The sequence below is a fragment of the Vigna radiata genome, chromosome 7 (genome assembly GCF_000741045.1).
Source record: "Vigna radiata var. radiata cultivar VC1973A chromosome 7, Vradiata_ver6, whole genome shotgun sequence".
Classification (NCBI taxonomy): Eukaryota; Viridiplantae; Streptophyta; class Magnoliopsida; order Fabales; family Fabaceae; genus Vigna; species Vigna radiata.
This window is the reverse complement of record NC_028357.1, coordinates 33163264-33180810: the sequence shown is the minus strand read 5'-3', so window position 1 is coordinate 33180810 and position 17547 is coordinate 33163264. Positions and strand designations below refer to the sequence as shown.

At 35.5% G+C, this 17547-nt stretch overlaps 2 protein-coding genes across 2 annotated transcripts; one reads left to right on the top strand and one right to left on the bottom strand.

Annotated features, from left to right (window-relative positions):
- Window positions 1-3157: 3157 nt before the first annotated feature.
- On the bottom strand, window positions 3158-5314 carry LOC106766332 (probable magnesium transporter NIPA6). Its single transcript, XM_014651065.1, has 5 exons — window positions 5230-5314; window positions 4992-5048; window positions 4820-4910; window positions 4149-4183; window positions 3158-3258 (listed from the first exon to the last, which is right to left on the bottom strand). Exons 1-5 carry the CDS (start codon window positions 5312-5314, stop codon window positions 3158-3160), a joined length of 369 nt encoding a protein of 122 aa, XP_014506551.1.
- A 522-nt stretch (window positions 5315-5836) lies between these two features.
- Window positions 5837-8268, top strand: LOC106766331 (uncharacterized mitochondrial protein AtMg00810-like). The gene is made up of 2 exons (XM_014651064.1): window positions 5837-5966; window positions 7328-8268. Exons 1-2 carry the CDS (start codon window positions 5837-5839, stop codon window positions 8266-8268), a joined length of 1071 nt encoding a protein of 356 aa, XP_014506550.1.
- The last annotated feature ends 9279 nt before the right edge of the window (window positions 8269-17547 follow it).

The following is a 17547-nucleotide window of genomic DNA, read 5'->3' as shown; positions in this document are numbered from 1 at the left end:
CAATCAGAGTTAAATTACCTCAATTTCTCGTTAGACATATATCTATAAATATTATATTGAGCTTACCATTAGGCCTGACTCATTTACTACCAATAAATGACATTATTCCTATTAATTGTCAATCAATGACTATTATTGCTATTATTGCTTAAAATAATTTCCAGACCGATCGATCATTTTCTTGCTGGACGGTCAGCCGCCCAGTCCTTAGCTGACCAGGTGGTCGTACAGTACATCAGCTCCCTAAGCCCAAACAAGCTCTTTATTTGAAGAGGTGCGTAAGGTTTTGTATGAGTTTAAGAGAGGTCACTCACATTAGGAGTTTATTTTCGATGTGCTTTAAGTCTTCCTTTTTATACCGAACGACAGACTCTAGGAGTTCACTTAAAACGTTCCCTATAATTCAATCATAGATCAAAAATATGAAATTATAAACTTAAACTAAACCTAAGTAATGTTCAAGAACAAATATAAGTCTTCCTAGTTCCAATTTTGCAGAAGATAAGTTATCCACTCCTGCCTTAGCTGCTTTATGGTGTCTTCGTGTAAAGGAGATAAATTTTTGAAGCGTTGCAGAATTAAGAAATATTCATTATGGTTTGATATATGTTCAAAGAAAATTATTGATTTGTGATGTTTTGAAAGTAAGCATGATTATTACCTCATTCCAGTCATCTGTAATGCCAGCTCGAATGATGGTCTTAATCCAAGACATCACATAGTACCCACATTCACATGAATCTAGCTGCTTGTTACACTAAAATGACAATGTAAATATAGTCAAGAATTAAGATCAATGAATAACATAGTAAATGAATTAAAACTATAAATGCACCCAACCTTTGGATACCGGACTTGATTTAGCTGACCTCGAGATTTAGCCATTACTCTATTTACATTAAAACACAAAGTAATATTAATATAAGTATCACATCATAAAAAATTAAGGTCAACATGAATTTCAAAGTCATTTTTGGCGAAACACTTACCCTTGAAGCATGTTTCTCAAGTCATTTTTCATCTTCCTTTGCAGCGAACATAAGAATACAGTTGTACATTGTTTGGGAATGAGGACCAACAGTTGCCAGTAAGCCCTGTTTGGAACATCATAAATAGTTAGGAAACTAATTAAGTAAACTTTAATTACCTTTTACATAAAACAACACATACCCATCAATGTATGGCACAAGGTATACGTCTCTGTTTGACTTAGCCATCCATGTTTGCAAATAATTTTGTTTGCTTTCAATAGTGTTACCAGAACGTTGAATGGTCTGAGGTTCAACAAATCCGTAAATGGAAGACCGACCTTGGTCTACAATGACTGTGTCCATGTACCTATAACAACAAAGTTAAGTTGTTAGAAACTAGTTATCTAAATAAAACTATTATGGTAGACAAAATTAACTATCTCACATGCACCATAGTTGAATAATGGAAATATTCAACATCGTGTCTCCCGCAAAGATCTCGGATACATAATTGAATGTGATATATAGTGGCATATGGCGGGGGGAGACCAGATACTCTTAAATCCCAGTATATTTGTATTGATCCTTTGTTGAACCTGGCAATTCTTGACATTAGTTTTGCTATTAGATCATCATCTGCTTCACTCGTGTCATCATATTCAGGTATTGATGCCTCATGCATCGGTTGCTTTTGAGGACATGTGAACTAAAGATAAGATTTTCAAAGTTATGAACAAATATTTTTAAATGAAGATATAAAATTAGTAATGATAAAAATATTATATATGTTGTGTAGCAATGCGTGTGATAATCAATGATCTAGGCTAGGCTAAAAAACTTCTTATGGCCTCCCCACAAATTGAACTTCTAGAGTGGGTACACGCACTTCAGCCTGGGGATCCCGAACCTCGTCAATCATGACACGCACGTGCTGGGGTGATATGGGAACACCGTGAATAGTTTGGCCTCCCCATCAACCAACAACTCGTACTGACCAATGTACTTAATAGGTTCAACAGCGGAGCAGGATCCTCTAGTGCTGGCAGGAGGTGGTGTGGGAGTTTCAATGGGCACACCCAGGATGCCCTGTGTCATGGATCACAACTTCTCTTCAAGCGTTCTTTGTATTTCTTTTTGTTCCTATAGTTGTTCCATTATTTGCATGCTCTGGCGAAGTCTTTCCTCCCACTGAAGATCCATTTGCCACAATGCCTCCTGATTCATTGATTGAATTGTTTTTTGAACAGGGCCAAAGTAGTCACGAAGACCAATCGCCCCAACAACTCCATGTACATGTCTTGGGTGCTCCGATTTTCCAATGGTCATCGTTAGAATGTCCTCCCTACCTTGGGGAGTAAATGTTCCCTGTGTCTGCTGCTCAACCAACTCATCCTGCACATAAAAACACTATGTTACTTAAATTGCATGATATGATAAATACAAAATCAAACAATGTTTACAATTTCAACTTACAATTCTCTGTGAGATCAATGCAGCTGAGGCAAATGTCATGTTCCCATCTGATTTCGTCCAAGCAGTCTTCCACATCTCGTACCTTGTAGGTGGAGGTGCAAGGTTCAGGGACTCAAGCCCCAACTCATCCGCTCAAGTCTTTTTAATTTTCTTCTCAAGTTTCGCATAACCACCTCGTGATAACACGTGTGGTACATCATTTAGCCTTTGCCTTTCTTGGGCGGCTAACCTTTTACCCTGTAAAACCATCACTACAGTCATGAAGGGCATTACCGAAGGCCACAATCCCTCAGAAAACGCCACAAGCCGTCGCTAAAGCCTCATTACCGAGGGTCCGGCGACGGTAAAAAAGCCCTCGGTAAATTGCCTGTCGCTAACTATTAACGAGGGCTTTCGTCCCTCGGTAATTACCGAGGGACAAAAGCCTTCGGTAATTACCAAGGGGCGAAAGCCTTCGGTAATTACTAAAGGGTTGTAGCCTTCGGTAAATAAAAGAATGAAATATTTTAAAAGACACACCCCTGGAACATTATAATTTTTAAAAGACAAGAAAAAATATATCTGAGAAGGAAAAGGCATGAATTTAAACACTTTTCTAAAAAAATAAAAATTAAAGAATGAGATTCAGGGCCAAAATAGCAGTACAACTGACCAAGGTTTAAACAACTAAACATCTACATAAATCTGTAAGAAGAAAATGCCCTACACTACACTCATGCCAGAGAACTAGTTGCATCATGCAACTGCTTGGATTGTTCCGTTTGATCTAAAGCCACGACCCTTCGATGATATCCACCCTGCTGCCGCAGCTGACCTACAACAAAAATTATTGCCACATAGAGCATCTTAATAAGCTTAAAAATTAAAAGTACTGGGTGGAAAATATCAAAAAGTTGAATTGGACAAGATGATTGAATATTTCCCCTTCCCAATCATCTCTACAAAGCCTAAATCAAAACAGAACATATCTCCCTGTAAAAAGAAGAAACTTAAATATAATAAATAATAAAATAAACTGAAAAAATGTACAACATAAGAAAATTAACAAATGATAGAAAAATAAAGAAAGCCTTAAAAATAAATTTTCTAGTGTCATTTTTTAAAATTTTCTATCAAATTAATCATGATAAAAACATGCTACTGCACTGAAACTTGAAATCTATATTAAATTATGCTTTACACTTTGAATTTAAATAATGTATTATCATTAAATTTAAATTAGGTTCATAAGTTATAATCCTAATAAAAACCAAAGTAGAAAAGCCTTTTACATATATTATTTGGGTGGTGAGATAACGGAGATAGAAGAGGTGGCTCTTTGTTTTGTACGTGAGTGAGACTAAATCATACACACTAATATTAACAATAGTTTAGCCTCACCAGAAATTTCAGTTGTAGAGCCCATTGCAACACCTAATGATATGTCCTGCATCATAAATATATTTTTTAAGTTAAATACATTTGACAAGCTTAACTTTATATGCAAAATTGAAAATTATGCTTAGCAAAATAATTGATGTGGAAACCATACCAACTTGTTCTTGAAAAGGAAAATGATTAAGCTGGTATGCTCTGCAGCGTTTCCCATAATTGATATCAAAATGATGCTAATGAAGTTAACAAAAATGCCCCAAGAATGCCCCAACTTATTTTAAGGGAAAATGCCTCCACATTTGTTAAGCATATTACTCTTCTGTTACTAACCAGCTTTTGCCTTGGAATCCTTGTTTTTCTGCAACCTGCAAGTCAAATTTCAAACAAGTTCAGCATGCCAATACCATAACCATGGAACATGCCCTTATTCTATAAAGTATATTGCTAATGCTACAATTTTTTCATNACANTTTCNACTTTTATATCAAACAGTACCTTAGAGCAGCTGTTACTTTTCTAATGTTTGTTTTCTAGAAGTGAAATGTACCTTTGCTTGCTAAGGAATGCTTAAGACACCTTCAATAAAATGCCACCACCATTCTATAATAATAAACTCAAGAAAATGCTAAGTGCTTTTGCCTTGTACTCATGAAAAACCGTGAACAACATATTAAAATACTCTTCTCCAAAAACATAAACATACCATACAAGCTTAAAGAGAGTGAAGTGTTAAAATAACAAAGGAAAAGTGTTTCAACATGGAAACCTTACCATCAATTTTCTCCAAGAAAGTGAATGCACCATAATATAAAAGAAAGTTGTGTGGGTGTCGTTGCACCTCCTTGTGAGCACAACCTTCTACAATAAAAAAAAAAACAAGTTATCTAACCATTGGAATATTGATATGAAACTTCATCGCAGAGAGACTCAATTACCGTAAGTGAGCCAACTAATACAAAATTCACCAGAACTACCAAAATTGCATTTAAATCTAATAGTACCTAACTATAATACTAAGTGCACCAAGGGGAGTCACCAGAACTGCCGGAGCATAGATATAAGCCACAAAATTTGCAATTTCCCCAATAATCACTGCAAGCAAATAGTTCAAGTTCCACACAGAAGATAACCTGAGTACAACCTCAGAGAAAGAAATAAAGTTGCCACACTTACTCGTTACCATGCCAGCCCACCAAAGCGGCTCTAGCAGATAATTATAACCACCTACTCCTGTAATTTTCAAAAATGAAAACATAAAAACCTGGATCACAAGCCAACAAACATGCATGGATCTGATCTAAAACACCATATACTACATAATGTCAATGCTTGATTACACAATGAAGAAAATCAGAAAACAATAACTTGTTAATCGAGCTGAACGATTTCACAATGAAGAAATAGAATTTACCTGCACGAGTACCGCGTGCAGCAACACGCTTAAGACCTTTCTTCTTCAAGATGAAGCTTGAACCGATGAATGCACTGGAACTCATCGCCAGTATTTTCACCCCTTGCAAATGTATTCAATATTTCTTCTTCCAAACCGGTCACAATATGCTAACTCGACATCTTTCTTTATCTCATCAAGCACCCATAGAGGAAGCGGTATCCTACACAAGGGGGACAAACTTCCAGAGTATAAGGCTCATGACTAGGAAACAATTCTTACCTACAAAAATAGTAATAATAATTCAAAATAAACCAAATCAACTCTACTTAGATCAACACAAAACCCAAGTCAAATGTCAATACAGTATTGAATTAAAAAAATTACACAACCAGTCGTAAACCCTAGGTTTGTTCTTCTCAACCAAGCCCCACCAAATCTCGACCACGACACCTTCGACGCCGGCCGTGGCGAGCGCCTTGAGCGAGAACATTATCGCCTTGGGCCTCAAGACTCGGCCGCCCTCTCGGCTGACGGAATTCACCGGCAGCGTGACGAACACCGGCGAGCCGCTGCGGCGGCGCTGAGGTGCAGCTCGTAGGAGACTTCGCCGCCGTTGTCCAGCGAGATGAACCCTCCGGCGCCAGGGGACTTGGAGGAGTTGAAGCAGGAGGAGACGACGAGGCCGCAGCGGAAGGTGACGCGGCAGGGGAAGCGAGTGAGGCGAGTGAAATCGAAGCGAGTGGAGATGAAGGAAGGTGAGAAACTAGCAGTGGATTGAACTAGATAGTCTAAAATTGGGAATACGAGGGAAGGGGAGACGAGGGAATTCTGAAATTGGGGAATTTGGGGAAAAGAAACCTAAATTTCTAATTCATAACCCATAGCTGAAATTACCGAAGGCCTACATGCCTTCGGTATATTACGTCACCCACACTTTACCGAAGGCCTAAAGACCGCCCGTAAATACCCTTCGGTAAAAACGTTTTTCCTGTAGTGCATGTATATTCATAACTATATAATATTCAAAACTCCTTTTAAGACGTTGTTTGTTAAGATAAATACCTTCCATTCCTCACTCTCTCTAGATGCACAAAACTGCATCCACTCTTCATCGGTGAAGGCATAATCCTTTCTTGGGTTCTCCTGTTGCCTGTCTCCAAACACATACAGATGTGTCAGCCTTGTCTTGAAATTCCTCCATCTCTTTGCTATTTGTTGTAACACTTTCTTTCTCATCTCAAGTGAGTTTGGAATATCATATTTTAGTTGTTTAAAAGGAAAATGTTAATAACATAATAAGATCAAAGAAATAAGTATATCAAATTTATTTTAGGTAACCATACTTGAACATCTTGCCATAAGAGGTTCTTCTCGACCTTTGGGACGTCATCCCAAGTTGGATAAAGGATAGAAACATGGGTTTTGGCTATCTTACCCAGATAACTACTAAATCTATCAACATTTGGCCCTGATGCCACACCTGATCTAGGGTCAATCTCAACATGTCTCCTCTGCCCATGAACCTGTCTGGATGTCACTTATGCCAATCGTGTCACGTCTCATGTACGTCTGGTCTGTCCTGAGGTTGAGTCTGAGTTCGACATACTTGACAAATAAATACAAGGTTAGTACTAATTGAAATATTCATCCGAATATAACTACATATATAGTAAAAAAAAAAAGAAAAAGACGTTACTTATTAAGATATTGTTTTCTCCCACATCCCCTTCATTATGATCACTACGAATTGCATGTATGTCATCGGAAACGTCATGAACTGAGTCTTCAATGGGTCTTGATGCGGAAGATGTTGTCTCAATTATATCAAGAGATTCTTCATCATCATACTCGTGCATGTCTTTTCCTTCCAAAACCACTAACAATTTTTCATTCGCTGGATCACTTACGTAGAATATTTGCCTTGTTTGACTGGCCATAATAAATGGTTCATCAGTCTAACTCATTTTTTTAAGATCTACTAATGTGAAACCAAAGCCATTTGTCATGACACCAGAATTTATATCAACCCATTTACACTTGAAAACGGGGACTCTAAACCTCACATAATCCACCTCCCATATTTTTTGTATTACTCCAAAATAACTCATTGATGCAGTGATTGGATTTTTGTCTTTAGAACTAGAAAAGTGCATAGACTCCCTTGTGGCCAAGCTTACCACTGTTAGACTTCTCATTGCCCTTGCAGCCTCAAACAATTGGTTTCTACATCAACTTGATGTAGACAATGCTTTTCTACACGGGGATCTTAGTGAAGAGGTTTATATGCAACCACCCCCAGGTCTGAATATCCACAATGAAGGACAGGTTTGCAAGCTAACTAAGTCTCTATATGGTCTGAAACAAGCCAATAGGCAATGGTTTGAAAAACTATCCTCTTATCTAACTTTTGTCAATTATAACCAATCTAAATCCGACCACTCATTGTTCATTAAAAGAACAGCTACAGGCTTTACTGCTTTACTTGTATATGTGGATGATAATGTGTTGGCAGGAAACTCTATGGAGGAAATTAACTGCATAAAGGAACTTTTACACAAAAAGTTTCGAATAAAGAACCTTGGAGAGCTCAAATACTTCCTAGGATTGGAAGTGGCCAGATCTAAAAAAGGAATTCACCTATGTCAAAGGAAGTATGCATTGGACATACTTGAGGAAACAGGAACGCAGGGGTGCAAGCCTTCTTCTACCCCTTTCCTAAGAGACACAAGCCCACTATACAAAATGGACAACTACCTGGATGATCCTGACTTATGTTTTTCAATTAATTTACTTAGCCAATTCATGCAATCACCTACTAACCATCATTATCGGGCTATTCAACATTTTTTTAGGTATATTAAATCCACACCATCTGAAGGATTATTTTTTGCTGCTGATTCACCTATGCATTTAAAATCCTTTAGCGACTCTAATTGGGCAACATGTCTCAGCACAAGAAGATCTACTATAGGGTTTTGCATTTTCCTTGGGTCATCTCTTATTTCCTGGAAATCTAAAAAGCAGAGAACTGTGTCCAGATCCTCTACTGAAGCTTAATATCGGGCACTTGCAGCCACTGTATGTGAAATACAGTGGCTCCACTATCTCCTACAAGATCTTCAAATAGAAGAATAAAGGATTCCGACCCTATATTACGACAACAAGTCAGCACGACACATAGCTCATAATCAGAGCTTTCACGAACGGACCAAGCATATAGAGCTTGACTGCCACGTTGTTCGTGAAAAAGTACAGGAACATCTTTTGCATCTCCTTCCAGTTCGATCCGACGAGCAGTTGGCCGACATCTTCACCAAATTCCTGCACCGTGTCAGGTTTAGGTTTATTGTACCCAAGCTTGAACTGGTCAGTATACACTGTCCAGCTTGAGGGGAGGCTATTGAGAATCTTATTGTTCTCATTACTGTCAAAAGGACAGTAATATTGTATCTCTTTTTGTTAGGTATTTTTGTTCGTTTTCTGTTCACCCGTTTCCCTCATGGAACTCTATAAATAGAGTTCCCCCCTTCTCCTTTTGTAAGAAGAAACAAGATATTTTCACAGTTTACAGAAATGAGAAAAGATTACGTTTTTCTTAGCTTTCACGTCATCCTCTACATGTTTGCTTTCTACGCCATCTGCAACCACCGTGCCTGATTGTCGCCGGCAGCTCTCACTCTGCTTCTCTCTCCATCGCCCAGAAGAAGCTTCGCGACCCTCTCTCTCTTCCCTTTCTTTCGAGGTGGCTTTTTGTCACGTTGAAGATTATCTGCCTCTCTTATCTCATCCTCGGGCCAGAACATGTATTGGGCCTTCCCATTAAATGCACAGTGTTGGGCCTCATTTTAATATTTACTCTCATATTTACTTTTGTTTAGTGAGGTGTTATTAACCCTACTTATATATTTATCTCTGTATTGAGATTTATTTTTATTATGTGATGTTTTCATAACATCATTAGGCGAGTCTGTCCATATACTGATTAGATGAGTATAGTAAAAAATATTTGATGAGTCATTCAATACATTGATTAGATGAGTCTAAGATTACACTAGTCTAACAATATACGTAAGAGGAGTCTGTTCGTACACATATTAGATAATTTAGTAATATGCATTAGACGACTCTATCTATTCTATGATTATGCGAGTCTTGCAATATAAATTACATAAGTTTATCTATATACTAATTAGCGAATCTAACAATACACATTAGACGAATGTGTCCATATACTGATTAGATGAGTCTAACACCACATATTGAACTAGTTTCTCAATGTATTGATTTGAAAGTCTAACCATTCACATTACATATCTTTATTCATTCACTAATTTATATATTTAGTGAGTTAACTCAACATATTTCTAGTCTATTTTTATACATGTTTTATCTTTTACATTTTTACAAAGCTTATTATTTTATATTTTTATAAACATATTAGCTTTCTAAACCTATAAATTATTTTTAAGATTGATTTTATTCAAAACTTAATTATAAACTTAAAAATATTTAGTATTCTTTTTCTTGATTACTAATTCTTTTTTAATAAACACACAAACCAACATCAACCCATATGTAAGCATCGGTTTAACACTAGGTTATATATATATATATATAATCTGCTCCATAAGAGAAACATAAGGTTTATCAAGGTGAATGAGAAACGTAAAATTTACTACAAGATCAATAGAGTATTTACTTTTACATTCTTTCTCTTCTACTTTAATCTTATCTTATTATTTTAAAATGCTATCGTTAAAGAAGAAAAACTAGTCTAATAAACGAAAAATTAAATGATTAAGTTTTATAAGTATTGATGAAAAGAATGATGAGGAGTTTTATTTTTTATTGTAATACTTGAAAATTTTGCTTTGTATACTAAAACTTTTTACCAATAGATACATTTTACAAGACTACAAATTTATCTACGCATAAAATTCTTTAAATATTGATTGTTTTTTCATGTAATAGTGATTGTAAGCCTTGATTTAATATAAATAAAATATCTATTAAGTTATGTAACTGTCAAAATAATAATGTGTGTAAAATGAATTAAATTGTTTAATAACATAAATTTTGTAAAATATAAGTGTTATTATTATAATCTTAATATATTTTAGCAAATATATATGCTAGCTTTAAAGTCTTGATACTTTTTAATCATTCTTTATGAATTTTATATTTAATTATTGTTAGTTAATGTTGTAAATGTAAAAAATTAATAATCCGGTTTTGTACAGCATAAAATTTTAATATATATTGGAGGATCTTATTTTTGCCACGGAGAAGCATTCACGTGATAATAAAGTTGAAGAATGTTAAAGTTAGCAGATGAAGAAGGAATTACAGAAAAGAAAAAAAGCAGAAGGGGAAGAGAAAAGAGAGAGCATATAAGGTACACATAAAATATATATTATTTATAAGATAGCCCTAATCATTTATTAAAGATGAAAGGAAGGAGATGATGATGGAAGGGAGAAATGAAATGGAGATTAGGGCACAAGTTTCCTTTAACTTAGGGGGCAGTGTTGCTTGTACCTCCTCCTGGTGGAGGAGGAGGACATGGTTGAACGGGAAATATTCCAAAGACACAGATCTTGTTGATATCTATGTTTTCTTCAATAATCACTCCATATTGCATGAGGTGTCGTGCTGCGAGTGCTCCCTCCATGATGACGGAGAAAGAAACAGCAATCAGAAAAGCCAAAATCATCAATTTCTTATACATATCTATCTTTTCTTCAATCTCTGCATATTCTACACACTTTCACATTCCCTTTTATACACATCAAATCAACCAACAAATACTTCCTTCCTTAACACTGCACATATTTAATATTTTTATTACGTGTTTGGCAATCAAACATTAATGTGGAATGACCCCAAGCTACATAGTTATTAGAGTTATAATGCTTCATAGTTACCCCAAGCTACTATGAAAAGTCAATGCAATTCTTCCACTCCTTACAACCATCTTCTTCCTTTTGTTGAATCTTTTTCGCATAATATTACAAATATCATTTTAATTAAATATACACACAAATACACAAAAATTTCCTTTTGCCAACACCAAAAAAACCATAGCCAAACCAAAAATGGTCATGCTTCTTTTCATTCCACGGTTACTATTTTCCTTTCATTATTTATCTTTTTAAACGGTTTTTTTTTTAAGATTTATGTAGTAAGATTTTATTGAGGTTAATAATTTGTATTACATGTTTTATAATCCCATTTCCATTTATATTATTTTAATGTTTATTTCATTCCATGAGGTGTTATTAACATAATTTTTTAATTTATTTGTCTTTATTATTGATATTTATTTTATTTTATTAAATGAGGTGTCTAAAATCTCGCTTTCATTTTCATTTATTTTTATATTTGTTTTATTTAACTGAGGAGTTCTTAATCTCATTTTTATATATTTATATCTATTATTAGAATTAATTTTATTGGGTGTTAACAATTTCATTTCATCTCATTTACATTTAAAAGACTTTAACACAAATAAATCTTGTTCATCGATAAAATAAAATTGGTTGGAAAAGTAGCGAACTTTCGAAATTGATGTGGGGTTTTTAAGTGTATGCCCTATAGATGCCTTTCACAAGGATAAGATGCAACAACGTTGCATGTTAGATTCATGATGATAACAGTTTTAACTCTAAAAAAAAATTTTGTTTTAGTTTGAAGAATCAAAAGAGCATAGTTTAAAAATCTTGAATGTGTTAGGTAAAAATGGGTAATTGTTTTGAAATTGAAGTGTTGTGTGACTAAGAAATACTTGTCATGGTGGCCTTTTTATAAGAATGGTGATTTTGGTATAAGAAAACTATTAGTGATAATGTTGAATTTATTGTATTAAAAAACTTTATGACAAGTGCAAGACTTTACAATAACATCAACACTATTATGTGTGTCCGAAATTATATATACTTATTATCTTTTATGTTGAACGATCTTGATCTGATTTCAACTTGATGGATATGATATGAATGTTTTTCATGACTCAGTGAGAATGAATGATATGAGAACATGTTAGTATAAATGTATGTTAGGTTGAATAGAATATAAGCTTGAATACCATGAATATATTGGAGCACTTCAATCAAATATATTATGATTATGAGAGATGTATTAATACAATCATTTCTATTGAGAAATGTCATATTAAATATATTACATTACATTAAGTAGAAATTTAAAGAGTGCAATCATCTTGAGTCTACTAAATTCTTATACTCATATAGAGAATAAGGTTTAGGTAGCAAGAGTCGAAAGAAGTTTCCAATATAGGTGATAAATCTAAAATGTTATTGTGACTTAAAGAATAGAAAAGAATCAATCCTATCATGATGATTTTGGAATGAATAGAGATAATCCCTTCAATAAAATAGTTGAAAATAAAAAAAAATGTTTCAAGAATTCTCGATCTTGTGTAATAATAAATTTATAATATGTCAAATAGGTTTTTTACGGAGTTATGTTTTTAATTTTTAAATTTAAATACAAAATTAAAATTATGTTATTATTCTAAATTTTATATATTTTAATTTTTAAGCTTAAAAAATAAATAAATTAGTCTTTTTAATTCAATAATGCTAATTTTTATACGTTAATTTTAAAATCATATTTTAGTTAGAACTTGTAAAAACATTATTCAAATATTATTGTTGTTTAAACAATAAAAATAAATATTTAACCTGTTCGTACATCTAGTATTTTGAATTAATTTTGTATTATTACATATCTTACTCTATTAATGATTAAAGAGGTCATACGTTTCCTATATTTAATGAATTTCTTTGCTTGACATCACTTTCAATTAATTATTTATTTACTAAGAAAGTCATAGTTTACCTTGCTAAATATCCTCGTAAATTTATATACTTTCATACAGGGGAAAATAAATGCATATTTTTCCAAACATTGACCTGCAAAATAATAACTTCATGACTTCATCTCAAAATAAAGCATCACTTTAATTGAATTTAATCTCGTATGATTAATATGCCACTTAAACGTAATCATAAATCACCCAATAGAAAATAACATAATTGAATAAACCTCATAGATATTAATTAATATTTCTGGATAAGTCATAGCTTACTTGAGAAAAATTACTTAGTAACCACATTATAAAGGAGTACTAGCATTTTTTATATTCATGAACATTAAAGTTGTCATCAAAGCTTCAACTATTTTATGAAATTAAAAGACATCGAGCAAGCCTTTATTGAAAAGTGGGAAAGAAGAAGTGGTACTTGAGAGTAAGGATTTTTTTTATCTATCCAAGCTAATAAATATATTTAAAAGTATGGTCTAACAAGGTTCATTCAAAATTATTAGTCTAAAATGAGTAAATAATATTAATAGAGATATTTATTAATGTAGTTACCTTGTATTAACATAATATATGGTCAAATATTATTAGTTTGATTACATTATAAAAATCCTTTATACTATAGATCAACATAATATAATCTCATTAAATAATATATTACTATTATTATCTAGTTGATATACCATAAATACGGTAAGTTTTTATCATCTTTTATTTTATAATAGATTTAACTGACTCTAGAAACCTCATAAATACATGTTTCTATTTTTCGGGAAGTACACTCACACTTTCATATTCATTCATACACTTGTATCAATCCGAACTCTCTTTTCGACTTAAGTGTCAGAGAGTTTTTTGTAGATAAATATTTCTGTGTTCCAATCCTCAAGAGCATTCATTAGGAGTCATCAGACGACTCAAATCTTGCCACTTGTCAAAGATGATCCAAATCTCGATAAGAGCATTTGGCGTCTACCGTGATATCAAGGTAAAACTTGATCTTGCCTCCACATGTTATAATAGCATCACCTTGTGTGAAGATAGTCCACATTTTATACTACCATAAGTCTTTGAGGAATGTGGAGGTCTCATGAAATAAAAACACATTATAAGTAAACTTGAGTTGTATAAAATACTCTTTGATATTTTAATGTTTGTCGATAGGTGAAGTTAATTTTAAGTGGATTCAAGGTGTGAAAGTAAAGATTAAAGCTACAAAACAACTTTAAAAGAATAACATCACATATTTGCGTTTCATGTACAACCACAAAGGTAAACTGTAAATCACTAAAGAATAAGCCACGAGCTATGTTTATTGCTCAAGTTGTCATATGCATTCATTCCATCTATATCAAGTCTAAACCTAGTGTTCTTTGAATCATTGGAGAAATTAGGGAATACGGAATCAATATTCTTCCATTGCAAATCATATGTTGGATACTTCAAATTCCCATATTCTATATTCATCTGCATGTCATCTCATGAGTTTTGCATCATTTGGGTAAAATTCAAATTCAATTAAATTCCCATATTGCAGGTACCTCCCCCGCCGGTCAAAGCTTGAAAATCAACGGACGTCAAGGCTAGAGAGGAACGAGCGATCGGAGAACCAGGAAAAGTGAACGACAAAGCCAAACCAAGCGTCAGCAAGCAAGAGTGCCACGTCATCCAGGTCAGTCCTTTCGGTCCCCAAAATATTCATACCGAAACATTTTGGCGCCCACCGTGGGGCCGAGGACATCCCATTGAAAGCCACGAGGAATCAAGACAAACGCTCGGTACACCAGGAATTTTCAGCAAAACAAGAACTATACAACAAGAATCGTCATCTTTACCGTGAAGTTTCACCGATCGATTACTAAAACGGTTGCATCTCAACCGATCGATTACTAAAACGGTTGCATCTCAACCGATCGATTATTAAAACGGTTGCATCTCAACCGACCAATTACTAAAGCAATTACAATCTTAACCGACTGGTCTCAATTATATCTGCAATTATATCTTCAACATCTCTACCTACAGAAGGTAAAAAGAAAAGCTCCCGCTAATGATGGCCACTAGGGTACAGAACATGATGCAGAAGGTGGCGCACTCTTTCGACGTCATCGAAGTCAATTCCACTTTTTAATCAATAGCCACCTCATTGCCTTCGCCGGCAAGGACCCCAATGCTTCCATTACAGCCATCATCAGCTTGTTGCTGCAGCGGCATTTAAAAACATCGTTAAGCTTGAGACCTTACTCACATCTGAGTTGATCATCGCTCAAACGGCGCCATTAACCACTACAGTCGCATCGTCCGGACCAGCCTCCACGGAGACCACTCCTGCTGCGAGCACTAAGGCGTGACCTTCACCATAATTTGGCGCTGCATCCAAAGCGGTTCACCAGCGTCAATCGGTCATCCACTTCGTCTCCGTTTTACGCGAGATCAACGATTGCTCTAACTTCAAGGAGCGCGCCCACTGTGTCCACTCCGCTGGCCGGAAACCCTCGGCCTCATTGAGGATGACGCCACAATGATCTCTGCCGCAACACCGCTTCTGAGGTTGCCAACGGGGTACTCCAGCATCGAAAAGATGCCATCTCCGCCGACAAAGAAAAGAGGGAAGAGAGGTTCCCTGTTGATGATTGAGAAAGGGAGGGGAGAAAAGTCCCCCAAGACACGCGATGCAGGATTCCAAATGGAGTTCTTCGTTCGAGAAAGAAATCGGGCTTGGTATATTCAGATACCAGCCCACCTATGCGAATTGAAGGTATGGGATTTGCAACGTAGCCTTTAAAGGCTTTAAGGGCCTTCAATTATTACTTGGTTGCAAATGGCCACGCGGGATCCACCGGGGTAGAGGAAAAAAGAACTTGAAAGCTTCTCATTCATTGGTAGCATTGCTTGCACTGTCAGGAGTAAATTCATTTTGGAATTCTTCCTTTTAGCTTTATAAAGGGAAAAAAGCTAAATGTGGTGGGTCCCGGCATTAAGTTTAAATCAATGGGAAGGTTAGCATACAATGGATATTATAAACTTAATTTCTTTGAGTCAGAATGGATTTTTCTTTGGAAAAAAGAGGCATGGTTTGAAAGTCTATATAATAATATATTTTCTCGGCGTTGAGTGCAAGAATTCATCAAATCCTGAGGTATCGCTGCCACCCGCACTAACCCTGTTCATCATACCTTGGAACGCGGAAACGTGGGAGAAGCAATTGCCCATTCTTCATCATCCACGGCAGTCGCGGCATTCGTTGCGCCGTCCGGCCTCCGCGTCCGTCTGGACTAGCCTCCGCGTCATCAGCCGCGCCCTCCGCGTCATCTGACGCATCACCGGCACTAATTGAATGGAATTGCTGGAACACAGGACCACGCCGTGATAACCTCACGAGAAAAGGAAAATTTTAACAGCAACTTCATGTTTGCTCAATGCCGACTTATCGCCGGTGCAGACGACGGTTAAAACAGTCACATCCCGGCCATACCACTTCCTAATAAGGATTTTTCAAATGGTCAATCAAAGACCGAACGGTCTCGTCTATATTCTTATTTTGCAGGTTATAAGACTCTAAAGCAGTCATATCACCCAAACGGTTCCGTCTATATTTTTACCTTGCAGGTTACAAGACTTTAAAGCAGTCATATCGGACCGAATGGTCCCGCCTATATATTTACATTGCCGGTTACAAGACTCTAAAGCAGTCATATCCGACCGAACGATCTAGAATATATTTTTACCCTGCAGATCATGACTCTAAAGCGGTTGCATCTCAACCGACCGATTTCAATTATATCTTCAATATTACATATCTTGCAGATCATGACTCTAAAGCGGTTACAAGCTTAACCGACCGGTCTCGATTATATCTTCAATATTATATCTCTTGCAGATTACTAAAGTGGTTGAATCTCAACCGACCAGTTTCAATTATATCTTCAATATTGCATATCTTGCAGATCATGACTCTAAAGCAGTTGCATCTCAACCGACCGATTTCAATTATATCTTCAATATTACATACCTTGCAGATCATGACTCTAAAGCGGTTACATCTCAACCGGCCGGTTTCAATTATATCTTCAATATTACATACCTTGCAGATCATTAAAGCAAGCACTAGAACAGTGGCATCCCGACCATCCACGACTCGTCCTAATATGGACTCTTCGAGCAGTCAACCGGAGACCAACCAGTCTTACTATCTTGGCCGATTGGTCTTATAACATAATCAATTTTTGATATTAATTATCTAATTTGATAATTGTATTGGCTACTCTTTTTCTCCATGTAGATAATACATCCTACACACAAATTACAAGAGCGAACGCCAGAGAATCGTTCGTGCTGAGGCACTCAATCAATGGAAAAGATTTCCAGGCTAAGGGCATTACGTGTCCTCCAATCTAAAGACATCACATGTCCTCCAAATATAGGGGCAGCACTTGCCTCCCGGACTAAATGTCTGAACATACGGACTAAACGTCTGAGCACACAGACTAAAT

What these genes read in the sequence shown, in the direction of transcription:
- LOC106766332 (XM_014651065.1), bottom strand. Translation starts at nt 5,314, where the DNA reads ATGAGTTCCAGTGCATTCATCGGTTCAAGCTTCATCTTGAAGAAGAAA. An exon ending in GCACTTAGTATTATAGTTAG is followed by an intron (nt 4,184 to 4,819) that starts GTACTATTAGAT and finishes TTTGACTTGCAG; the next exon opens with GTTGCAGAAAAACAAGGATT. An exon ending in GGATTCCAAGGCAAAAGCTG is followed by an intron (nt 3,259 to 4,148) that starts GTTAGTAACAGA and finishes TTTTTGTTGTAG; the next exon opens with GTCAGCTGCGGCAGCAGGGT.
- LOC106766331 (XM_014651064.1), top strand. Translation starts at nt 5,837, where the DNA reads ATGAACCCTCCGGCGCCAGGGGACTTGGAGGAGTTGAAGCAGGAGGAG. An exon ending in GCGAGTGGAGATGAAGGAAG is followed by an intron (nt 5,967 to 7,327) that starts GTGAGAAACTAG and finishes TCATTGATGCAG; the next exon opens with TGATTGGATTTTTGTCTTTA.